General features: G+C 45.4%; 1 protein-coding gene across 1 annotated transcript; it reads left to right on the top strand.

The window, feature by feature from the left end:
- Positions 1-63: 63 nt before the first annotated feature.
- Positions 64-24,922, top strand: LOC115133803 (FYVE, RhoGEF and PH domain-containing protein 6-like). The gene is given in 21 exon segments (XM_029667284.2): positions 64-338; positions 5,428-6,422; positions 6,424-7,778; positions 13,841-13,958; positions 15,263-15,330; positions 15,489-15,519; positions 17,099-17,250; positions 17,408-17,564; positions 17,839-17,926; positions 20,122-20,172; positions 20,278-20,336; positions 20,430-20,501; positions 20,724-20,792; positions 20,943-21,026; positions 21,113-21,192; positions 21,345-21,447; positions 21,796-21,939; positions 22,061-22,163; positions 22,332-22,558; positions 22,647-22,795; positions 22,996-24,922. Coding segments are annotated over 21 exon segments (4,152 nt in total). The 5' UTR covers positions 64-328; the 3' UTR covers positions 23,033-24,922.
- The last annotated feature ends 1,490 nt before the right edge of the window (positions 24,923-26,412 follow it).

The raw sequence follows: 26,412 nt of genomic DNA, 5'->3' as shown, positions 1-26,412 counted from the left end.
CCCGGAGAACCTCGGTGTTCGAGCAGCAGAGACAGGATCCTCCAGTGGTCACACGGGGAAATGCAACGTCCTCAGCCGGGAGCAAGGGAAGGAAACAGCGCAGTGGACGAAACTCCAGAAAACTGGAAAAGGGGGGACTAGAGGAAACAGTTTATTCACGTTTCAGTCGGTGATATAAGCGACATTTAGCTTCTTTTTATGTTGTTTACCTGGTGTTCTTTGAGAGTGACTGACAATGGCGCCTGAAAAAGAAAATTCCCGAAATTCCGTGCCGTCCCATTGAAAGCAAGTTTACTCATGGAGTAAAGAAAGGAGCAAGTCGGGAGTCATGAGCACAGGTTTGTTTCCTGGATGGCTAAGTAGTTGCATTTTGTCGACAAAGCAGTTTATTTGAGTGCGTTTGCAGTTAAGAGTATTACCAAGCAAATCCAGAAAAGAAAAAACATTTACGTTATGTTACTTTTGCAGCAACATAGCTCAGCTTTTCCAGGTTATTACATTGTAATGACTGTTTTTCATAATGATAACGTTACCTCTCCGAAGGCATAGTGGTGGCAAAAATGAGCAGTTTTCACCCGCTCATGATTTAGGGAGAACAGTCATTCTGGTTAGAATACTCCAACAAGAGTACATGCAACACAATTGATGCATCAGCCAAATGCGAAGAGAGAAAGAGAGCGTGTATGAGAGGGCAGATACATTCAGCTCCTTTGTGTAACATCTCTCCTCCTGTTTTGATGCAGTCAGATGCGCTATTGATTTTTTTTCAAACTTTCAAACGTGGTTATATAACTTAAAGCAGCGATTGTCAACCACTAAACCGATGACTTTTCAATACGTTGAGGCAAAGGGGATTTGGCACTGAAGTTTACAGATTTTTTCCATGAGTAAATTAGCTAGAGGGTCATTCAGGCTTCATGCACATCCGCTCCGTGACTCCGCTTCTCGTGGTGTAGCACTCGCCCGGCCAGTCAGTAGCCCTGATCCAGCCCAGTCGAGCAGAAAACGAGGCCATATCCTTTTGGCCATCTCATTATGGATAGCATATAGGACGCACATATTTCACAACACACACACAGCCATCTTCAAAATCAGTCAGTGCAATGAAATCGCCCAGGTCATACTCGGCAAAAGGTTCGACAACATTTTGAACCAGAGTGAGCAAACAGACTAGGACACGGAGGACGCATGCAGCGAGATGACACGGGGTTCTACTTGAGTTAGTGCCATTGAAGCTGAAAACACATTTTCTTCACCGAACATAAACAAGCCAGACAACTCCGGTCAACGCAATGGTTCTCCCACAATTCACAGAACCTAAGGTCTGAAAAAACGGAAATGTTAAAAGCGAAATATCAAACTAGACGACTGTTGGGTGATTCCTCACCAAACTAGAACAAAATAAAATGAATACCACGATTTGGGGGATTTTCACAAAATGTAATCCATATAATTGTTGACATATATTTGACATTTGTATCTTAAAGCATAATTGAGAAAAAATTAATTGAAGTTGGAATATTTGTGACTTTTTGAACTTAGCCGAAATGTATTTTTTCCCATTATCCTTTAAGACTCCATAATGTTTCATCTGTAGGTGCAATTTAGCAAAAGTTGGTGTCATATGAAGCTTTATGGCTTGCTCTGTAATATTAGTAGTCTTTTGATTTCAATAACACATTTCTTACATACAGTACCAATCAAAAGTTTAGACACACCTACTCATTCCAGGGTTTTCTTTATTTTTGACTATTTTCTACATTGTAGAATACTAGTGAAGACATCAAAACTATGAAATAACACATATGGAATCATGTAGTAATCAAAAATGTGTTAAACACATTTTTCTAAGTAGCCACCCTTTGCCTTGGTGACAGCTTTACACACGCTTTGCATTCTCTCAACCAGCTTCATGGGGTAGTCACCTGGAATGTATTTAAATTAACAGGTGTGCCTTGTTAAAAGTTCATTTGTGGAATTTCTTTCCTTAATGTGTTTGAGCCAATCAGTTGTGTTGTGACAAGGTAGGGGTGGTATACAGAATATATCCCTATTTGGCAAAAGACCAAGTCCATATTATGGCAAGAACAGCTCAAGTAAGCAAAGAGAAATGACAGTCCATCTTTACATTAACACATGAAGGTCAATCCGGAACATTTTGAAAGTTTCTTCAAGTGCAGTCGCAAAAGCCATCAAGCGATATGATTAAGGACCGCCACAGGAAAGAAATACCCAGAGTTACCTCTGCTGTAGAGGATACGTTCATTAAAGGTAACTGCACCTCAGATCGCAGCCCAAATAAATGCTTCACAGAGTTCAAGTAACAGACACATCTCAAGGTCAACTGTTCAGAGGAGACTGTGTGAATCAGGCCTTCATGGTCGAATTTCTGCAAAGAAACCACTACGAAAGGACAACAATAATAAGAAGAGACTTTCTTGGGCCAAGAAACACGAGCAATGAACATAAGACCCGTGGAAATCTGTCCTTTGGTCTGATGAGTCCAAATATTAAATCCAACCGCTGTGTCTTTGTGAGACGCAGAGTAGGTGAACGTTTTGATCTCCGCATGTGTGGTTCCCACCGTGAAGCATGGAGGAGGTGTGATGGTGTTGGGGTGCTTTGCTGGTGACACTGTCAGTGATTTATTTAGAGTTCAAGACACACTTAACCAGCATGGCTACCACAGCATTCTGCAGCAAAATGCCATACCATCTGGTTTGGGCTTAATGGGACTATCATTTTTTTCAACAGGACAATGCCCCAAAATCCACCTCCAGGCTGTGTAAAGTCTATTTGACCAAGGAGAGTGATGGGGTGCTGCATCAGATGACCTGGGCTCCATAATCACCCAACCTCAACCCAATTAAGATGGTTTTGGATGAGTTGGATCACAGAGTGAAGGAAAAGCAGCCAACAAGTGCTCAGCATATGCGGGAACTCCTTCAAGACTGTTGGAAAAGCATTCCTCATGAAGCTGGTTGAGAGAATGCCAAGAGTGTGCAAAGCTGTCATCAAGGCAAAGGGTGGCTACTTTGAAGAATCTCAAATATAAAATATATCTTTATTTGTTTTACACTCTTTTTGGTTACTACATAATTCCATATGTGTTATTTCATAGTTTTGATGTCTGTCACGCCCTGACCTTAGTTATCTTTGTTTTCTTTATTATTTTGGTTAGGTCAGGATGTGACAAGGGTGGTTTGTGTAGCTTCTGTATTGTCTAGGGGTTTTTGTATGTCATGGGGTTGTTGTATATCTAGGGGTTGTCGTATATCTAGGTGTTTATATGTCTATTGTTGCCTAGATTGGTTCCCAATCAGAGGCAGCTGTTTATCGTTGTCTCTGATTGGGGACCATATTTAGGTAGCCATATTCCTTGGGTATTTTGTGGGTTATTGTCTATGTGTAGTTGCCTGTCAGTACGCGTGTCACATAGCGTCATGTTCAGTTTGTTGTTTTGTATAGTTTGTTCAGTGTTTATTCTTCATTAAAAGAAGTATGTATTCTTATCACGCTGCGCCTTGGTCTCCTCGTTATGACGAACGTGACAATGTCTTCATTATTATTCTACAATGTAGAAAATAGTAAAAATAAAGAAAAACCCTTGAATGAGTAGGTGTTTCCAAACTTTTGACTGGTTCTGTACATTTATAAATATTGAAAAATTAAACATGAATTTTGAAAATATACACTTGATTTGGCAAATGTTTCAATATATTGTTGAACATAATATACTTTACCTGCATATCAAAGTTCTAGAATATAATCTTTGCTACTTTTAGAGTTATGCAGAATGATCCAGTTTGTAACCATTACCAACAGAGTGAATGTGAAAATGGATTAAAAATGGTCACCCTCTGTGATTTGCAATGATACAAGTAAAGGGAGGGCTGTAATTGGTTACATTGCCTACTATGCCAATTTCTCTGTATAAAATGTGCCATAAGTATAAAACTAGCAGAGAATATGTTCAACAATATATTGTAAAATGTGCCAAATCAAACATTGTATATTTTCAATATTCATGTTTATATTTTGCAATATTCATAAATGTATTTAAGAAATGTGTTGTTAAAATCAAAATACTATTCATATCACAGAGCAAGTGGTAAAGCTTCATATGACACACACTTTTACTTTGTAGCGTCTACAGATGAAACACTATGGAGTCTTAAAGGAGGCCTGGTTAAGGCCCAAACGTCTTCAATTAATGATCTATTATGTTTTATGATACAAATGCCAAATATATGTCAATAAAACATCCTCCAAAGGACCCTTATATGAATTACATTTTGTGGATAGAAAAAAAAAATCAGGATCTTATTTTGTTCTAGTTTCGTGAGGAATCCTCCTTTATGGAGAGCCGCCTGTAAAGCTTCTCTGCCACCTCAGAGGATTTGCAGTAGCCAGTCTCTTTCCTCACTTTTAATCAGCAACTGATTTAGGATGTAATCCAGGTTTGTGCACTTTCTGGGAAATCAATGGCATTAGCCTAATTCATCTGATCTATTACGTAGGTCTACTAGGACAAAAACAAAGTAACAGAGTAAGACAGCTGCCCTCAATGACTTGTGCGTCCATATATTAGGGAATCAGTGGATTAACTGTATATTAAGAGAACTCTTGGCAATGCCATAGATTATCATGTATGTAACATTTGTCTACCACTGGTGATTCCTAACACCTTAGGAGGAGAGGTGTGGTGCTATAGTGTTTCATAACCATCATGAGGATCGTCATTCTTCACCTGATATTGAAGGACCTTCAATGCAGGAACGAGTGTCTCATATTCAATGCAGAGGTCTGTATTCATAATCCAGTTATCCATGTAGTGCAGTCTCAACCTGCCACGGGCGTGTCTGGTGCCCGCTTAGAGACACATTCACACAGTAATTGCATTTACCGTCAAGGTGTTTTATTTGTGGGAGATGTGATGTCGCTTAGGTTATAGTTCATTTTTTTGATTGTTCAGCTTTTCTGTACAGACAGAACACAGCCAATATATGAGTACAGGAATCATTTGGTTCTTTCATTCCTTCACATTCCTTCGCGCCCAACCTTCCTTAGTGAGCTAAAAATCCCATTGACCTCTAGGGGTTGAGCCTCTGACCCTTGCCCTGTCCCCTCTTACCCCACGAGGTGTCTCTGTGCTGCTGCTGACTGGTTGGTATGTGTCGATGAGGTGTTAGGGGGGGGGGGGGGGGGGGTTCAAGGGATATCCAGGGTAGTGCGTGCATTACAGCAGGGCAGTGGAATGTGCTCTGTTTTGCTTTTTGCCTCCCGTTTGTGCCTTTAAGCAGCCATAAAGGTTAAAGGGTCAATTCTTTCTTTTCCTCCTGTGACTTGTGTGTTTTTAGCAGCCCCCCTCCCCAGCATTGTCTAATGTCTACTCCTCACTCTTCCTCCTCCTCTAATTCTCTACAGGTGTGAAGAAGCCGCCAGTGGCTCCCAAACCCAAACTCGCCCCCTCGGTGAAGCTCTCGCCTCCTCCCATCGCTCCCAAACCTGATCTTCTCCTCTCCCAGCCTTCCCAACCCTCCCCCCTTCTTACCCAACCCTCCCCTGCCGCGCTAAAGAGAGCCAAACCTGCTGTGGCGCCCAAACCATGCCTCTCCAAACCCTCTGCCCCTCCAGCCCCGGCTTCTCCCCCACCCCTCAGACCCAGAGTACCCCAAACCCCATCCCAGGAGTGCCGAGGGGCTGGGGACCACAGCCTCTCCTTCCTCAACTCCAAAAACGGGATCCTGTCGCAGCCCATCCTGCGCGACTCGGACTACATCATTCCTACGTGCTCCTGCGGACTCCAGGACTGCTCCCAATGCAAACGACTAGGGAATGGGAACGTTACAGTGGTCGGGAGCGATACGCTCGGCTCCTGGCCAAACGGGAATGCCACGGAAAGCACTGGAACACTGGTAGCCAATCGGCCGGGTAAAACAGAGAACGGAGACAGTGAGGAGAGCGGAGGAGTGACCAACACCCTCCATCTCAGGCCCAAGGACAAACCTCAGAGACAGGAGGGGCAGAGGGATGGAGAGGGGAGCAGGAATGAAGAGAAGCTGCAGGGGAACAAAGAGGAGAGACAGAAGAACCAGAAAGGACAGGAGGGTCAGCAGTATCAGACTGGTTCAGGGGACCAGTCATGTAATGTTCTTGAGGTGGCAGAGACACTTACACAGACTGAGACTAAAGCTTCTAATGCAGAACATACATACACTGACAGCTGTAATATAGACTGCAATGAGACCGACACCATTCCCACTCCCCTCATCCTCCCACTGGAAGTCTCCCCTATCCGCAACCCCCCACAGACAGTCCCTCCCACCCGCACCCCCTCTCAGACAGTCCCTCCCACCCGCACCCCCTCTCAGATAGTTCCACCCACCCGCACCCCCCACACATTTTACCCCCCACCCTCGCCCCTCCCAGGTGGACAGTGAGCCTGACAGCACCCCCTCCCACACAGACAATAGTACACAGTGTTCCAGAATACCCAGGCTACCCACTGACCTCTCGTTCCCTGCTGCCCCCAGTAAGCCCCTGCCCGTGCCGCTGCCACGTAAGCCCCGTAAGCCAGCCCTGGTAAGGCAGGACGGCCTGGAGGCCAGCACCCATGAGGGGGAGACAAAGAACCGCACACAGGGGGGAGGGGTGGGGGAGTCTGAGGGGAGTGGGGGGAGATGTGTCGCCTCAGAGAAGGAAGAACACACCCAGGGAGTGTATGACAGTCCCTCTCCATCCCAGGGCCCCGAAGTTGAAGAGGAGCCTCAACCTGTGCCTCCACCTAGACAGAAGTCCCTCTCCCCCCGCCTCCACAGAGCCATCCACTGTCCCCCCTCCCTCAACCGAAACACCTCCCACTCTCTGGACTTGCTCTCTCAGCCTGAGCTTAACGCACTGACCTCAGAGAGAAGAGGAGGAGGAGGGGAGGAAGAGGAGGAGAAGGAAGAAGAAGTTGAGGAAGGGTACGGAGACTTTGAGCGCTACCCCATCACCCGGAGCCTGCCCAAACAGATCAAGCTCAGCTGCCGCCCACCCCCCGTCGGTATGACAATGAAGGCCAGCTCAGCGGAAGAGGGAGGGTCACCCAGGGCCCCGCCCAGGAAGCCCCAGAGACACAGCCTGCCAGCGGGTGCCCCCCCGTCCATCACACCCCCTCCACCCCCTCCGCACCACACCAACACCCCCATGAGGGAGCTGCCTGCCACCCCACAGGAGAAACCAGCCTGGCGCTTCCCAAGGCCCTTCTTCAGCAGGCAGAGCTCTTCCAGACACAGCAGCGGCAGCAGCAGCCGAGGGCCCCCCCAGGGGAAAGCAGCTCTGCTGGGAGGGAAACAGAGGGCCCAGTCCTTCTCCTCGGCTGACCTGCTGGCCCGCGCTGGCGGCACCAAGAGGAGCCTTTCCTTCCGGAAGCTTCTGGAACTGCGGTTGTCTGTCAGGATGTTGCCACGGTTACTGACCAGAAGCGGCGAGTCTCTGGATTGTAGCAGCGTGGAGCCGGGCGGACGGACGGGGATGGTGGAACAGTCCAATGGCAGCGCGGGGGTGTCTGGCGGGGACGGAGAGGGGTCGGTGGAGTATGAGAATGTTCCTCTGTATGAGGAGATACCGGAGTACATGAACCTGCCTTTCCTCAGCGCACGGCTGGGCTGGCCACTCACACACAGTCTGGACCCAAGCACACACAGACACAGTGACTCAGACGTCTATGAGGTGCAGGATCCATACGAGAGCCACTGCGACTATAAGCGACCCCATTCCATTGACTATGAGAGGTACAGCATGTGTGTCACAGTGTGTGTGTTTGTTTGTGCACGCGCGTGCGTGTGTGTGGTGTGTGTGCGACTGTGCGTGTGATTGGGAATTCTTTCTTCTTCTGTCTACACACACACACAAAGGGTATGGGTTAGGTTTCAACAGAGTGTGTGTGTCATTTTGTTGTCTGATCGCATCGTGCCTCTCGTGTGTCATGGGCAACTTAGGTTTCAACGAATCCAGAGTTACAGAGCTGATCATAATCCTTTGATCATTAGTTGCCTACAGTAAATAACTCAGTTATTACATCATCATACTTTTTTGTTAATGTACCACGACAGTCATAGATGTGTCACTTTTAAGGAGCTTTAATGCTTCATGAATCAGATTTCCTGGAAAGAGAGACTCGAGCAATTTACAGTAAATGTTTTGATTTTGAACCTAGAACAATGCCAAGGGTGTGTGTACTGTGTTTAGTGGTTTCTATTTGTGTGTGTGTATGTGTACTGTGTCACAGTGAGACTAATTATTTTAGTATTTAGGCCAGTGCCCAGGTTGTGCTTGTGTGTGAGTTAGTTTTCACTTTACAGTCTTGGTCCCACTTTGGTGCTAAAACTATGCATTTACAATGGGGGTAAGACCATGTCAGGTACAATGTAACTACATTGTGTGTACTATACCCATTGTTACATCGTATTTACAACGTAGACCAACATGCTGTGTGAGTGTTAGCATTAGCAGGCTGAGCTTGTACAAGTGTGAGAGTTAGCTTCAGTGTTAGCCCTCCAGGCTGTGAATAGAGCATTGATGTGCAGCAGGTTGGACTGTTTTCCTGTGGGTTATTTTCAGTGGCCAGAGCAGGAAATGTCTGAAAATCGCAGAAACGCCACACTGCATTCTGAACAGGGAAAATAAACCTCCAGCAACCACCAGCCTCTCTCCTTCTGCCTCCCTCCCACTCTCTCGATCTCTTCCTGTCCCTCTCCCATATCTCTCCCTTTCTCTCCTGTTCCCTTTCTTTCTGCCATCTCTCTCTCCCATCTCTCTTTCGGTTTCTCACTCTCTTTCCTATTCTCAGCGAAACCCTTTTTTGAATGACTCAACGTAGTTTAATATTTTGCTACTGTTTTGACACTAAAATATTTGTGTGTGTGGATGAGTGAATGGACTGGACACGGTCCTTGCTAACAAGAGTCAGGACTCCCAACTAGGTTTGCACATTTTGGGGAATATTCAGAGGTGGAAACCTTCTGTGGGAATTAACGGAAATATATGGGAATTAACGGGAATATATGGGAATGAATTGAAATATATGCAAATTAATATAATACCATTTAAATGTAGATGTTTTTTGCATTGGATATATTTACCATATCATTTGGAGACAGAAACATAAACATTTTACCTTATCGTCTGCTAAATGACTTAAATGTAAATGTAAATCATAAGTAGACATAATTGCAAATGATGAAATCCTTCCATTAGAAAAAATTTAATAAAAATGTAGTTATGAATTCAACTTTAATTAAATGAGTTGACTCTTCACATGTGAAGAACAACAAAAGAAAGGGGTATTGAATGATCCCCAATGATTCATCGCATCTCCCAAAAACGGTTTCAACATACATCTGTAAAATGATAGTCTAGAAACTAAAGCTTTGGTTGTCTTCCTCTCAGGCTTCCATGTCTTCTCCCTGGACCTCCTCAAGGTCCACCTCTTGAACATCAGACTTTGAGGCCTCATTTTCACTGTCACTTTCCAACCTTGTTGAGGATGGCTCTTTGTCAGGCTCAAAAAGCCTCAAATTTGCCCTGATGGCCACCAATTGTTCAACCCTTGTATTGGTCAGCCTGTTGCGTGCTTTGGTGTGTGTGTTCCCAAACAAGGACCAGTTGCGCTCTGAAGCGGCTGATGTTGGTGGGATTTGGAGATGATGGAGGCAACAGGGGGAAAAGCCTCAGATTCACAAAGTCCCTTCCACCAGGTGGCTGATGAGATATGTTGGCACGACTGATGAGATATGTTGGCGTGGCTGATGAGATGTGTTGGCACGACTGATGAGATATGTTGGCGTGGCTGATGAGATATGTTGGCACGGCTGATGAGATATGTTGGCGTGGCTGATGAGATATGTTGGCACGACTGATGAGATATGTTGGCGTGGCTGATGAGATGTGTTGGCACGACTGATGAGATATGTTGGCGTGGCTGATGAGATGTGTTGGCACGACTGATGAGATATGTTGGCGTGGCTGATGAGATGTGTTGGCACGGCTGATGAGATATGTTGGCGTGGCTGATGAGATATGTTGGCACAACTGATGAGATATGTTGGCGTGGCTGATGAGATGTGTTGGCACGACTGATGAGATATGTTGGCGTGGCTGATGAGATGTGTTGGCACGGCTGATGAGATATGTTGGCGTGGCTGATGAGATATGTTGGCACGACTGATGAGATATGTTGGCGTGGCTGATGAGATATGTTGGCGTGGCTGATGAGATATGTTGGCGTGGCTGATGAGATATGTTGGCGTGGCTGATGAGATATGTTGGCACGGCTGATGAGATATGTTGGCGTGGCTGATGAGATATGTTGGCACGGCTGATGAGATATGTTGGCGTGGCTGATGAGATATGTTGGCACGGCTGATGAGATATGTTGGCGTGGCTGATGAGATATGTTGGCACGACTGATGAGATATGTTGGCACGGCTGATGAGATATGTTGGCGTGGCTGATGAGATATGTTGGCACGGCTGCCATATTGCATCTCCATCCCAAAGCCCTTGCTTGGAAGTGTACTTCGCTAGACTGCCAAGAACCTTGCCCTCATCCAGGCCAAAGTGGCGAGACACAGTGATGATGACACCATAGGCCTTGTTGATCTCTACACCAGACAGGATGCTCTTGCCAACATACTTGGGGTCCAACATGTATGCTGCGGCATGTATGGGCTTCAGGCAGAAGTCTTCAAGCTTTTTGATGTATTTCAGAACTGCAGTGGGCAGGCCAGTATGGATTTAATCTCTTACATCTGCAAGCAGAGTCTGAACATCAGACAGGAAGGCATTGTCTCCCTCAATCCGTGCAATGGCTACTGTTATAGGTTTCAGGAGTTTCAGGGTGCTTTACCACTCTCTCCCAAAATACATAATCCAGGAGGATCCTCTTGATGGGGCTGTCCATATCGGCAGGCTGTCGTGGAGACTCCTTCCACTCCCCTCGAGGAGACTGTCAAACATGATGACAACACCATCCCAACAGGTGTTGCTGGGCAGCTTCAATGTGGTGCTCTTATTCTTCTCACTTTGCTTGGTGAGGTAGATTGCTGCTATAACTTGATGACCCTTCACATACCTAACCATTTCCTTGGTTCTCTTGTAGAGTGTATCCATTGTTTTCAGTGCCATGGTGTCCTTGAGGAGCAGATTCAATGCATGAGCAGCACAGCCAGTGGGTGTGATGAGAGGGTATGACTCCTCCACTTTAGACCAAGCAGCCTTCATATTCACAGCATTGTCTGTCACCAGTGCAAATACCTTCTGTGGTCCAAGGTCATTGATGACTGCCTTCAGCTCATCTGCAATGTAGAGACCGGTGTGTCTGTTGTCCCTTGTGTCTGTGCACATGTAGAATACTGGTTGAGGTGTGGAGATGATGTAGTTAATTATTCCTTGCCCACGAACATTCAACCACCCATTAGAGATGATTGCAATACAGTCTGCTTTCTCTATGATTTACCTGACCTTCACTTGAACTCTGCATCCAGCAAATTAGTAGATAAAGCATGTCTGGTTGGAGGGGTGTATGCTGGGCGAAGAACATTCAGAAATCTCTTCCAATACACATTGCCTGTGAGCATCAGAGGTGAACCAGTTGCATACACAGCTCGAGCAAGACATTCATCAGCATTTCTCTGACTATGTTTCTCCATTGTGTCAAACACACTTCTGATTCCAGGAGGACCATGAGCTGTTGCTATCGATAATCTGTCTGATTCATCATTTTCACCTCGAATAGCAGTAGAGAGACTTTTGTCAGAGGTTGCTTGTTGTGAGCGCTGAGGGAACTTTATGCACTTGGCCAGATGATTCTGCATCTTTGTTGCATTCTTCACATATGATTGGCACAGTATTAGCAAATGTACACAGCTTTTCCTTCTACATTAGCTGCAGTGAAATGTATCCACACATCAGATAGTGCCCGTGGCATTTTCCTGTATAGATTAGAAGAAAAAAAAGTAGAAAAAAAACAAATACAGATAGTTAAGCAGTTAGATTAAACAACTCCTTTGTAAGATACATCTTTTAAAATGAAACATGTATGGAAACAGGTGAATTAACACTCCTCAGTTAGCAGGCTCAAGCAAGCTAAAACCCACATGGTAGCAAAAACTAACTAGCAGAAATTGTTAACAAGTTATAAATAATTTAAAACACACTTTGCTGTAGGCTACTATTTACTAATTAACACAAAATAATGTATGTCATATAAAATATATTCACCCCACCCAGTATTGTAATAAAAACTTACCAGAAAGCATGTAGTCTTTGGCTCAGACAGTGTAGTAGTGTGGACTCAATAGCATTTCATTTCATTGAGAATCAGCTGTACATGTGATTCTGTGATGGACTGCACTGTGCATGCAGAGGGTTGCAATTCCATTGAATTCCATTGAACTGGGGATAGTTTACCAAAATATGCCACAAGACCTAGAATTGCCTTATGTGTATCCCACAAAAAAAAGGTTCACTGTTATAAGCTGACTTTTTTTATGAATTTAAGCAAAAGTCCCGTGCTTAACTTTCCATGGAAAATTTACTGGAATTTTCCGGCCCTTTGCAGCCCTACTCCCAACTCACTGTAATCACATCCTCATTCAAGTGTTCTTGTGTGTGTGTGTTTACCTCATATATCAAAAGGCAGTTCCGTGTGTGCAGTTGTGTGTGTGCAGTGCACGTGCGTGCTCAGACCAGTATTTTGTTACGCCACTCTGGGGCCATGAGATAAAGGTCAATCAGATTACAGGACAGGTAGAAAGACGGGCAGGTGAAGGAAAATATTAGACTCAAAGAGTTCAGCAGTAAAGAGCCGTATGCAACACTTCCACATATATCTAACTGCCCAGATCTGGTACTCCAGTCGGATAATATTAGTGTTCATCGTTCACTGTGTGATATTTGCCCCTGTTTATGTGTATTTCATCGTTTGAAAGATGCTTGCATTTGTGCATGCTTGTGTGTGTGCTTGCAAGCATGTGTGTATGTGTGTGCCGTTGTGGTTGTTTGAAAGAGTTATGTATGTGTGTCGTGAGTCTGTAGTGTTTCCCAAGCATCTCAGCCTTCTTAGTTTATGTAACTAGCCTCAGGCAGTGAACAAGAGGCGCTCTGTGCCTGACCCAGTGTGCAGGAAGGCCCGTCTATGGAGGGAGAATGGAAGTGAAAGAGAGAGTGAAAGAATGGGAGGAAAGAGAGAGTGGAAGAATGGGAGGAAAGAGGAAAACATGGGGGTAGGGAAGAGAAACAGGGTATAGAGGGAAGAAGGAGAGACAAGAGGAGAGGGAAAGAGGGGTAGCTGAGAGAGAGGGAAGGGGACAGACAAAGTAGTCAAAATAAAGAGAGTGACAGTATCTTACGAGTCCTCCAGATTAGAACGTAGACAGTACTTTGGGTTTGTTTGGTTCAAAATCCAGCTGAGATAACATTTCCTGTACAGGCTGTGAAGCCAAGATGAAAACATTAGTGGCACAAACAAATGTTGCTACTTGTGCCACTCAGCAGACAGACCCGTATCAGCTGACTGAAGAGCAGGCTGGTGCCCTGCTGCCAGCAGACAAGGCTGTCTGTGGAGTCTTCATGGCAACTATGTTTACCCGAGTACAGCTGTGGACAACGTATTGACCGCGCTTCAGGCTGCTCATCATCCTAGTCCCATATAGAGACATTGTGCCAATTACTGTTCCCATAAAACATTAAAAAGTCCATTCAGAAGTGTGTGTACGTGGTATGCTTGCATATAAAAACTGTACGTGTAAGCGCTCACATAATGCGGTGACCGGGACTTCCTGTTTTGCCTGCAGGAGCTGGCATGGATTGGATGATGCTCACTCTGAGGAGGAAGTCCACAGCTCTGACGAGGATGACAACAGCTCCACCTCCAGCAAGGAGCACCTGGAGCTGTCAGAAGAAGACAGACAGGTAGCTATCTTTAATACACACACACACCCCGATACACAGTGGATGTGGCGGCCTTGTCAATAAGGTTACGGTAGGGTTCTTTAGATGTTTTTGCTCTGGTAGGTCCTAGGCATGAGTGATAACAGAGGGGATGTTACTGAGACAGAGCGAGGACAGTGTTGACAGGTGGGGGTGTTGACAGGTGGTATAACAGGAAGGATATTGGCAGGCGTAACACGAGTGATAACGACACTATCAGACAGGCGTCATGGAGCCAAAATGGGTGCTGGGCACAGGACTCTGAAGGAAAGAAAGGTAGGTGGGGGATATCACACTGTGCCTGCGTGTGATGGAGCTGTCATTCTGTCTGGGGGGGTCAGACATAGAGGGTTTAGGGGGCAGGAATAACTCTGAAAATGGCTAATTGCTTTGTCCTGTCTGACCCTATTTATGATACTCTAAAATCCTGTGTCTGTAACAGACAACATGAGCACACATCCACACACACACACAATTAGGAGCAGGAGGCCCCTTCAGTCATGCAAGGGCAAGGCCACTGTCCAAATTAAGACTGCCTCATTTCCACCCCAGACCACTCACTATCAGACTGAAAGAGGGAGAGTGAGGGAGGGAGAGTGCAGAGGGGAGAGAAGATAGTAGTGAGGGGAAGAGACGTGTTTTCGGACAGACGTGCTTTCGGACATAATCTCTGTTGGAGTGTCTGTTTAGAAACAACAAATGGGCAGGTTATTGTGCCTATGCATACTATAGCAGGACAGTCAGATGGTGGTTTTTGTGCCTATGCATACTATAGCAGGACAGTCAGATGGTGGTTATTGTGCCTATGCATACTATAGCAGGACAGTCAGATGGTGGTTATTGTGCCTATGCATACTATAGCAGGACAGTCAGATGGTGGTTATTGTGCCTATGCATACTATAGCAGGACAGTCAGATGGTGGTTATTGTGCCTATGCATACTATAGCAGGACAGTCAGATGGTGGTTATTGTGCCTATGCATACTATAGCAGGACAGTCAGATGGTGGTTATTGTGCCTATGCATACTATAGCAGGACAGTCATGCATACTATAGCAGGACAGTCAGATGGTGGTTATTGTGCCTATGCATACTATAGCAGGACAGTCAGATGGTGGGCTGCAGTGACCTTGTAAGTGGAAGTATGTCTGTAACGTTTAGAATATGGCTAGCTAGCTTTTTTCACTACATTGACTGAATGCTGTGCTTTTCTCTTGTCTGTCTGTCTGTCTGTCTGTCTGTCTGTCTGTCTGTCTGTCTGTCTGTCTGTCTGTCTGTCGTTCCAGCAGGAGGATGAGGTGAAGAGGAAAAAGCTGGTGCATATCGCCCAGGAGATCATGAGCTCTGAGAAAGTGTGAGTACCCGAGAGACACACACACACACCTCCACCTCTAAAAACAAGAAACGATTCTGTGGAATATTCTCATGAATAAGTCCTTGATTGGGTTTGTGTGTCTGTGTGTCTTTTTCTGGTCATATATAATGTTTTACACCCATCTCCTCTCCCTCCAGGTTTGTGGACGTCCTGAAGCTTCTTCACATAGTGAGTATCACTTAAGCCTCTGGGCTTTTGATGAGGACCATATCTGTGTGTTATCTGTGTGTTCAATGGTGTTACTCAGCAAGCCTTCGACTGGCTGAGCCGTGTTGCCTTTCTCCTCTGCCCCTGAGGCAGCAGTACTCCGCAGGGGAGTTGTCTCTGGTAGAACGGTTGCTGTTGTTTTTGGGAGGTATCACACTTAGCAGGATCAGTGATAAACACTGAGATGTAAATCATAAAGGAAGCTAAGGAGTCAAGCATGTGTTGCTAGTTTCCGCTTTCAAGTGGTGGCTTTATGGAGTGGAAACATAGGCTCGGGTTGTTTCATTATATTTAACTACCGGCTAGCTAGCTCACTGCTCCTGCTTGGTGGGAGGAATACCGTCCCTGCTCTGTGTCTGTTGGGGTGAAAAGTGGAGCAGGTAACCGTGACGACAGAGCTGGGTGCTTTGATGTTGGTCTCAGGGGGAGGTGACAGGTGTGTGTGGGATCTCTGATGAGTGTTGTTAACTCGTGCTGGTGGTGTGGTGGTGATTACTGTACTGGTCTGGTCCACTGGGCGGTGTCAGGCTGAGGTGTACCAGCCAGGTCAAGCTGTCCTGAGCTCTGAAAAAGGATTTGATGTTGCAGTGGAAGATAGACCTTGTGTTGGATTTCAATGTTTTATTTATTTAAAGGAAAAATGATTTAATCCAGCCTTTATTTGTCTCGCATAGCCTAGTCTCTAAAATCTCTCTAAACCCACCATTTGTCTGAGACGGCTCCAGAGTCGACATTAGATTTCCTCTTGGGAGTGGCTTTCAGACTGTTCGAAAGGGGAATCGGGGTACAAACACACACACACACACACACACACGCTCAGGGCCAAGTGTCCCCCTGTCTGTCTGCCTTAAACAGGACCCACGATGGGATTCATTTTGAATATGGGGCATGAGAGAGAGACACAGTAGAGGGGGGAGAGGGAGACTTGAAGAAAGAGGTCAAATCTCATTCTCCAGTCTCCATGGCCATGGCTGCCCCTGACCACAGAACAGCTGCTTCCTGCAGTGAGTGAGTGGGTGGAGGACCCCCAGACTTGCCTCGAAATGCCTCGGCTAATCCTGTGTGTGTGTGTGGGCATATTGTGTTTATTTTGTTTATTTTGGTTTCACACTTAAGTCCACACACAATAATGTGTTGCATTATATTTTGACTTGACTTTTGACGTGTTTTCTAGGGATAACGTGTTTCGGTCCGTCACACTGCAGCTGTGCGTGTTTTATTGTGGGTGTGTTGCGAGTGTTCACCAGGACATTGGGACCCTGCCCTGGTTGTCTCACCACTTCCTTCCACCTGGAAGGTGTTGGCTCACTGTGAGAGTGCTGACTCAATTTTTGTGTGTGTGTGTGTGTGTGTGTGTGTGTGATACAGAGGGACGCATGTTTATGAGGTGATAACCAGGTGTTCCTGTGCTGTACTGTGTAACTTCTCTCCTCCCTGCAGCTGTGTGTGTGTGTTTGTTAATTAGTCTCCCACCACTCTGTTGTCGTTGTGTCAGTTCCCCTCATTCGTCTGTCAGTATTAACCCCCTCCCTCCCTGCAGGATTTCCGGGACGCAGTTGCCAAGGCGACGCGACAGAACGGCAAGCCGGTGGTTGAAGAGCGTATTCTAACCCAGATCCTCTACTACCTGCCTCAACTATACCAGCTCAACCGAGACCTGCTCCGGGAGCTAGAGGAGAGAGTGGCCCACTGGTACGCACCCTCACCATCATTATCAGCACCAGAGATACAAACCTCAACTGACCATGCCAAGCTGTGGGCAGCTGAACTCAGACCAGACCACAATGACCATCTCCCTCCCTCTGCCTCTCTTCTCCCTGCCCCTCTCACCTCTCTCTCTGCTGTGTAGGGGGGACCACCAGAGGCTGGCAGACATCTTTGTTCAGAAGGGGCCGTACCTGAAGATGTACTCCACCTACATCCGGCAGTTTGACAACAACGTGGCTATGCTGGACGAACAGTGTAGGAAAAACCCTGGCTTCGCAACTGTTGTCCGGGAGTTTGAGGTAAACAGCTGTGTGTGCGTGTGTGTGTGTGTGTGTGTGTGTCAGAGGAAGTTCCTATCCGCATAGTTGATGATAGAGTGGTAACAAGCCAGACATAGTCTGAGGACTACATTAGCGCCAAGGACGTGGAGCTAGATGTGTGTATGTATACTGTTAATACTGCAAATGTGTGGGACAATTCTCCTGTACTCTGTCCCAGATGAGTCCTAGATGTGTGTATATATACTGTTAATACTGCAAATGTGTGGGACAATTCTCCTGTACTCTGTCCCAGATGAGTCCTCGATGTGCCAGCCTGGCTCTGAAGCACTACCTGCTGAAACCTGTACAGAGAATCCCCCAGTATCAGCTTCTGCTCACAGGTACACACACATACACATATACACACATGGGGGGGGGGGGGGGGTGCTGTAAATGCAGGGGGGGTAAATGCTGTGCTGAAGAGTCTATATCGGTCTACTGATACAGAACTAGGAAAGGCACAGTGCACTGCTTTTGTGATTTAAAAAAAAAACTACATGTATTTGACTGTTTACCCGCATTTGTAACTTGAGTCTGTTAGTATGATACTACTTCAGTTATAAGGATAATACTTCTGGAGTAGAAAAATACTTGCTTGATATACAGTTTTACAGTTTCTTGAAATACTTTGCAAGTGCGAAAACTGAAATGGTGGATTCATTCCTTTTCCATTTTAGTAGACGCTCTTATCCAGAGCAACTTACAGTAGTGAGCTCATACATTTTCAATCAAACCCACAACCCTGGCATTGCAAGCACCATGCTCTACCTACTGAGCCACATCATAACATCACATCACAACACATCATCACATCATAACATCACATCATCACATCATAACATCACATCATAACATCATAACATCACAACACATCATCACATAATAACATCACATCAACACATCATCACAACACATCATCACATCGTCAAGACATCACAACACATCATCACATCACGTAATCACATCACATCATCTCAACACATCATCACCAACCACTTAATTTCTCAATGTACTTAATTACTGTATGGTACATTGTTTTCCTTCATGGTGATAGAAAGTCTACAGGTACAAACCAAGATGATCAGCCTATATACAATACAGTAATGTACATTTCCATTAAGAGTTTTGTAAGGATGGTAAATTCATACTGCATAAAAAGAGGTTGTTAACCATGTTATTTGATCAAGAAAACTATTTAATTTGGTGTGGATGTTTTGTGTCTTTGCTCATAACTTTGCACCTTTTGATGGAAGTGTTTGAGGACAGGGTTTTGTTCTTTCTGGATTCCCTTAGAATGACTATAGAAGAGAAAGGGACAATTCCAACTACTGTATCCTGCAATATACTGTTCTTAATCAAATTCAATCAAGGTATACAAGTACCTTTTTTTTCCCAAAGCAGAGATGCTGAAACATTTTTTGGGCCCGTGCTACATAGGTCTATATGGGCCCGTGCTACATAGGTCTATATGGGCCCGTGCTACATAGGTCTATATGGGCCCGTGCTACAGAGGTCTATATGGGCCCGTGCTACAGAGGTCTATATGGGCCCGTGCTACAGAGGTCTATATGGGCCCGTGCTACATAGGTCTATATGGGCCCGTGCTACAGAGGTCTATATGGGCCCGTGCTACAGAGGTCTATATGGGCCCGTGCTACAGAGGTCTATATGGGCCCGTGCTACAGAGGTCTATATGGGCCCGTGCTACAGAGGTCTATATGGGCCCGTGCTACATAGGTCTATATGGGCCCGTGCTACAGAGGTCTATATGGGCCCGTGCTACATAGGTCTATATGGGCCCGTGCTACAGAGGTCTATATGGGCCCGTGCTACATAGGTCTATATGGGCCCGTGCTACATAGGTCTATATGGGCCCGTGCTACATAGGTCTATATGGGCCTGTGCTACAGAGGTCTATATGGGCCCGTGCTACAGAGGTCTATATGGGCCCGTGCTACAGAGGTCTATATGGGCCCGTGCTACAGAGGTCTATATGGGCCCGTGCTACAGTCTATATGGGCCCGTGCTACAGAGGTCTATATGGGCCCATGCTACAGTCTATATGGGTCCGTGCTACAGCAGTCTATATGGGCCTGTGCTACGGTCTATATGGGCCCGTGCTACAGAGGTCTCTATGGGCCCGTGCTACAGAGGTCTATATGGGCCCGTGTTACAGAGGTCTATATGGGCCTGTGCTACAGTCTATATGGGCCCCTGCTACAGAGGTCTATATGGGCCCATGCTACAGTCTATATGGGCCCACTAATACTAGTAGAGGCCCAGTGCACTACTTTTGTATTATTTTGTGTATATTTTTTCGGGGGGTGTTGTATCGCCCTCGTCACCCCTACTTCCCGTGGCTATGGTGCTGCGGCATCCCATGGAGCCTGCACTATTTAGTGCACCGGCAGCACTCTGCCACCTAGAGGACACAGAGTGTAACAGCAGACACACTTCTCCACATGTATGAACTGCTTATGTATGTATTATGATTTAGTGTGATCTGGGACTGATGTAACTTCCTGCTCTTCTACAGATTATCTGAAGAACCTTCCTGAGGACTCGTCTGACTACAAAGACACGCAGGGTGAGTGGAACAATGTTGATCAGGCTGTGTGTGACAATGTCCGGTGAGATGCCATTTCTCTCTCACAGACACTCTCACGGCATGTTAATCATGTTGACCTTACAGCTGCTCTGGGCATAGTGAAGGAGGTGGCCAACCATGCCAACGACATCATGAAACAAGGGGTGAGACGTCACACCATGTCCATCCTCATGAGAATTCGGCCAAAGGCATCCCATTGCATTTCCTCTGACCCCGGTGTGTCTCTTATCTTTCAGGATAACTTTCAGAAGCTGATGCACATTCAGTACAGTCTGAACGGACAGCATGAGATTGTTCAGCCGGGCAGGGTGAGTGTCCAGCACTATGACACACACACACACACCCACACACACACACACGACACACACACACACGACACACACACACACACACGACACACACCCACACACACACACACACGACACACACACACGACACACACACACACACACACACGACACACACACACACACACGACACACACACACACACCTGTGATCTCATCTGTTGGGATCACTTCTTGTCCCCAGGTGTTTCTTAAGGAGGGTACTCTGATGAAGCTGTCCAGGAAGGTCATGCAGCCACGGATGTTCTTCCTGGTGAGTACTGACTGATGCCCCCCGGGGTAGTGGAGGTCTCAGTGTGATACCTGACCCGTTACAGTTCCAACACGGTCTGTAGACCAGAACATTACCCCCCCCCCCCCAAGTATCTGTATGTTGATGTGGCGTGTGTATCTGTCTCTCTAGTTCAATGACACTCTTCTGTACACCACTCCAGTTCAGTCTGGTCAGTATAAACTCAACAGCATGCTCTCTCTGGCGGGCATGAAGGTGAGTACAGGCAGGGCTGAACACACATTTACCCTGGACAATACTCTTCTGAAGTCTCATCGAAAACATTTGTTTATTGTGTTCAGGTGAGTAAGCCCAGTCAGGAGGCGTATCAGAATGAACTGAACATTGAGAGTGTGGAGCGTTCCTTCATCCTGTCTGCCAGGTGAGTACCTGCTTACTGACACCTGAACACCTGAAGGTGGCGCCTAACATTATGGACATTCTGATGAGTTTACCCTTCTAATTGGTTGTGGGGACCGTTGTAATAGCTTTTGATTGGTTACAAAGGCTTCTGTTGTTGTTTCTGCCTGGCAGCTCGGCCACAGAGAGAGATGAGTGGCTGGCGGCCATCGCCACAGCGATAGATGACCACACCAGGAAGAAGATCACCTTCATCTCCAGCCGGAGTCAGGAGGAGGTGAGGCAGTGTGTGTGTCAGGAGGAGGTGAGGCAGTGTGTGTGTCAGGAGGAGGTGAGGCAGTGTGTGAGTCAGGAGGAGGTGAGGCAGTGTGTGAGTCAGGAGGAGGTGAGGCAGTGTGTGTGTCAGGAGGAGGTGAGGCAGTGTGTGAGTCAGGAGGAGGTGAGGCAGTGTGTGTGTGTGTGTGTGTGTGTGTGTGTGTGTGAGCATGCACGTGCTTGTAGCCTGTATAGTTCCTGCTCATTCGACTGACTGAATAGGGGAACACTCCGATCCCACTGTTACCATCGTCAGTATAATCTTCCTACAATCCACATGTAATGGCTATAACCTTCTCTCTATGTGTAGGCTGATGGTGTGTGTGACAGTGGGGCCCCACTGGGTTCTAAGGCCCCTATCTGGATCCCAGACCTGAGGGCCACCATGTGTATGGTCTGTACCTGTGAGTTCACCCTCACCTGGAGACGCCACCACTGCCGAGCCTGCGGGAAGGTAAGGAAGGGACAAGGGCCCTAGTTCACAATGGTTCACCACTATACTCAGTAGGATGTGTGTGTGTGCGTGCATACGTGTGTGTGTGTAGTGGTTTTCTCACTCACTGTGTGTATTGCAGGTTGTGTGTCAGACGTGCTCGTCCAATAAGTTCTATCTAGAGTACTTGAAGAACCAGCCGGCTCGTGTGTGTGACCACTGCTTCGTCAAGCTACAGGAGAACAGTATGCGTCTTTTACATGAATACATATGAAATATTAAAGTCATTTAGCTATTTAAAATATTAAAGATGGAATGAATTGAAGTTAAGTCATGATTTAAACCCTGTGTTGTTTGTTATTGTGAATTCAGTATGTATGTCAGAGGGTGCTTTGTGTTTGTGTGTTTCCTAGGTGACCGTGTTGCTTCTGGGGCGCTGTCTCCTACTGCCAGATCTGGGGGATTCTCTTTCTCCAGGAAACAGAAGAAGATCCCAGCTGCTCTCAAAGAGGTGTCTGCAAACACAGAGAACTCCTCCATGAGTGGCTACCTACAGAGGTCGAAGGGCAACAAGAAGCAATGGAAGAGGCTATGGTTCGTCATCAAGAACAAAGTCCTGTACACCTACGCCGCCAGCGAGGTAACACACCTACGCCACTCTAGTCACAAACACACGTTTGTGTGTGTGTGTGTGTGTGTGACATGTGTACCTCTCTCCCTCTCTCCAGGACGTAGCTGCTCTAGAGAGCCAGCCTCTGCTAGGCTTCTTCCTGCGAGAGGAGAAGTGTGGCCCTTTCCAGAAGCTGCAGTTTAAACTGTACCACAAAAACACCCTGTTCTATATCTTCAAGGCTGACGACATCCCCACTGCACAGAGGTAATGGAAATTCCCTTTGGCTTAGGGATCAATAGAGTATCCATCAATCAGGAGGGGACCACGCTGTAACACCAGAGGGTGGGAGGGTGAAAGCATTCATATAGATATTTTATCAATATAACGTTTATTGATGAGTTTGTTTTTTTCCCCCAGCTGCCATTGCAATAAAGTTCATGTTGTGTTTCTCAATTTTCTCTCAGGTGGATAGAGGCTTTCCAGGAGGCCATGATTCTTTAACACCTAAACCAGTCAGCTCATGTTCTTCCCCTGGAGCCAGTGGACACGGACACCTTTTGATCCTTGACCTCTAGACACATGTCAGGGGTCCGCAGCTCAGGAAGCACTCCCCACACCCCGAGCCCTGATGAACCGGTCCGGCTGCCTGCCAGGAGACCCCAGAGTCCCAGTGGTGTAAAGAACAGACATCAATGTCTTTCTAGTGAAAATATGGACTTGTGTGTCAGCTCTACATTACATTCATTGTAAATGTTGGGATCCGTTGAAAGTTTAACCTTGGTAAAACTACTATGCTTCTAGTGGAGCTCTGCGGTTATGGGCATGTTGAGCCTCACAGGCTGCATATCTATCTGCTCTTGATCTTAGATGGAAATGTTATGTGTCACAGCTGTGGGTCAAAGGTTATGTCCTGAAGCGTGTGTGTGTGGAAGTGTTAACAGAATTATTGTCTGTGGACAGCCTGCTACCTTATACAGGGGTTCCCACGGTCCACAAAAAGCATTGAAAGTCATTGAAAAGGATTTGATTTAAATTGCTATTGATTTATATTATCCCTGAAAAGTTAAAGGATTTTGTTAATTTGGGGGGGTGTAACGTATTGTAAGAAAAGTTTAAACTCAAATATTGATGAATTATGGAAATTGGAATGGTGATTAGAGTGGGAACCTTGATGGGATGGATACCAGTTACAAAGAAGGGTGAGCAAGCAGTGGGTTCTCTCTGAGTAGGGAAGCTTCTCTGGTGCACTGCAGGTGGTTGGATTCAACTGTGAAAAAACAGGGTGCCACAGAGACACAGGAGATGAGCATTTTGCTCCTTAGAAATATAGCAAAATTACAGGGGTCGGTTTATATTGTTATTCTCTGTTAGGCTTAACTCAGTACATCTACCACATGTATAATGCAGTATACTGGATAAAACTGGAAATGGCATAATGTCAATATTTTACTACACAGCCTATAGAACAAATGCATTTTTAAAGACTATATGTTAGAATCAGAAGCGGTGCTTGGGCAATATGTAGAATTGGGAGAGTAAAATATACCTTTTTTTTCTAAAAGTCAAGAGATAATATTTATATAGAACTGTACATTTCTCACTGTCCATAATTATGTGATTTTAGAAATATGATTTATTTGATAACGGATACTATCTTTGTCACTTTTGTAATAAGTAGTAGCTACCTTTTGTATTGTACGCCATGATGGTTGTAAAAGCACGTGTTGTAACAACGCCTCACTAGTTTGTTTTAAACTGCCACAACAGACTTGTTGGATTCATTAGGAGGAATCTTTTAATCCAGGCCTCATTTGTATCATTTTTTTATTGAATCATTTAAAGTGAACAGATTACAAAATAATGCTTGTCTTTTGAGGTAGACATGGAATGGAGAATGAAATGTATCCCTGAGGAAATGCTCACTAGCAATAAAGCAACATCCAGACAGTGCCTTAAATATGGGCAATTATCTTGTAATAATATAGATACAGAGAACGTTATTTCATCATGTGGCGCATTGTTTAATTAATTATTCATTTGAATTAGGATATTCTATTATCACAGTGACTACTTTGGCCGGCCCATCTGACATTTAACAGTGTAAATATCCATTATGTATTTAAATTGAAAATTGTTTTGAGTTTACATTTAGTACTTCAAATGTACTAATCAGGTTGCACTACTACACCATTGTGGCAGGTGGCCTTATGGGAAATGAAGTTTATAACACAGAGAAGCATTAGGGATAACTCAAAACAGATCATATTTTATAGAGACTAAATGTCCCTCCACCCTTATACACAATCACTAGAGAGCCATCGTGTCTCATCTGTAAATAATATTTCTGCAGAACTGTCAGGCACCACTTTTTAATAAAACCTATGAAAGTGACTTTGCATCTTGGCCTAATTTCATGCTTTGAGACATCAAGGGATGAGGGAGTTAATACATCTTTCCTCCTTAGATTACTGTCACTGAGTTATTTTATTGCATAGTGCTGATTGATGTGTGGGTGCAGGCATGTCTTTGTGGGTGTGGATTCTTTGCATGCGTGTGTGTGTTTGAGGCGTGCGTGTGTGTGTTTGAGGCGCGAGTGTGTGTGTGTGTGTGTTTGAGGTGCGAGTGTGTGTGCATGTGTGTGTTTGAGGCGCGAGTGTGTGTGCATGTGTGTGTTTGAGGCGCGAGTGTTTGTGCGTGTGTGTTTAAGTTTGACACTGATAAAGAAGTCTTCCTCGGCTGTCTTATTTCTGCTTTGAGCTCAGTGATCAAAGCACTGTGTTGAGGGAGATAAGAGTATTTCATAATATGACTGATATTTACCCACAACTCCAACGTTCACTCTCTGTGGGTTTAAATATAATTCTGAATATGTACAGTGCCTTCAGAAAGTATTCATACCCCTTGACTTATTCCACATTTTGTTGTGTTACAGCCTGAATTCAAAATTGATGAAATAGATTATGTTTCTCTCATTCATCTACACACAATACCCATAACGATAAAGTGAAAACGTTTTTAGAAATGTTGGGAAATGTATTTAAAATGAAATACAGAAATATTGCATTTACATGTGTATTCACACCCCTGAGTCAATACATATTAGAATCACCTTTGGCAGCGACTACAGCTGTGAGTCTTTCTGGGTACGTCTCTAAGAGCTTTGCACACCTAGGTTGTACAATATTTGCACATGATTCTTTTTTAAATTCTTCAAGCTCTGTCAAGTTGGTTGTTGATCATTGCTAGACAGCCATTTTCAAGTCTTGCCATAGATTATCAAGCCGGTTTAAGTCAAAACTGTAACTAACTAGGCCACTCAGGAACATTCAATGTCTTATTAGTAAGCAACTTGTCTTTTAGGTTATTGTCCTGCTGAAAGGGGAATTTGTCTCCCAGTTTCTGTTGGAAAACAGACTGAACCATGTTTTCCTCTAGGATTGTGCCTGTGCTTGGCTCTATTCTCTTTCTTTGCCGATGACATGTATACCCATAACATGCTGTAGCCACCGTCATGCTTGAAAATATGAAGAGTGCTACTCAATTATGTTTTGTGTTAATGTTAACGTGTCAACATAACGCTTTGTATTCAAGGACATAAAGTTTCTTTGACAAATTTTCTGCAGTTTTACTTTAGTGACTTATTGCAAACAACAGTATCTTTGTCGTGCCTGGGTGTATTGATACACCATCCAAAGTGTAATTCATAACTACACCTTGTTCAATGGGGATTCAATGTCTGCTTTTTTATTTTATTTATACCCATCTACCAATAGGTGCCCTTCTTTGCGAGGCATTGGAAAACCTCCCTGGACTTTGTGGTTGAATCTGTGTTTGAAATTCACTACTCGATTGAGGGACAGTGTGGGGTACTGAGATGGGGT

The sequence above is a fragment of the Oncorhynchus nerka genome, linkage group LG8, assembly GCF_034236695.1.
Source record: "Oncorhynchus nerka isolate Pitt River linkage group LG8, Oner_Uvic_2.0, whole genome shotgun sequence".
In the NCBI taxonomy this organism is placed as follows: domain Eukaryota; kingdom Metazoa; phylum Chordata; class Actinopteri; order Salmoniformes; family Salmonidae; genus Oncorhynchus; species Oncorhynchus nerka.
The sequence above is the reverse complement of the archived record's forward strand: the minus strand, read 5'-3'. Positions and strand labels throughout refer to the sequence as shown.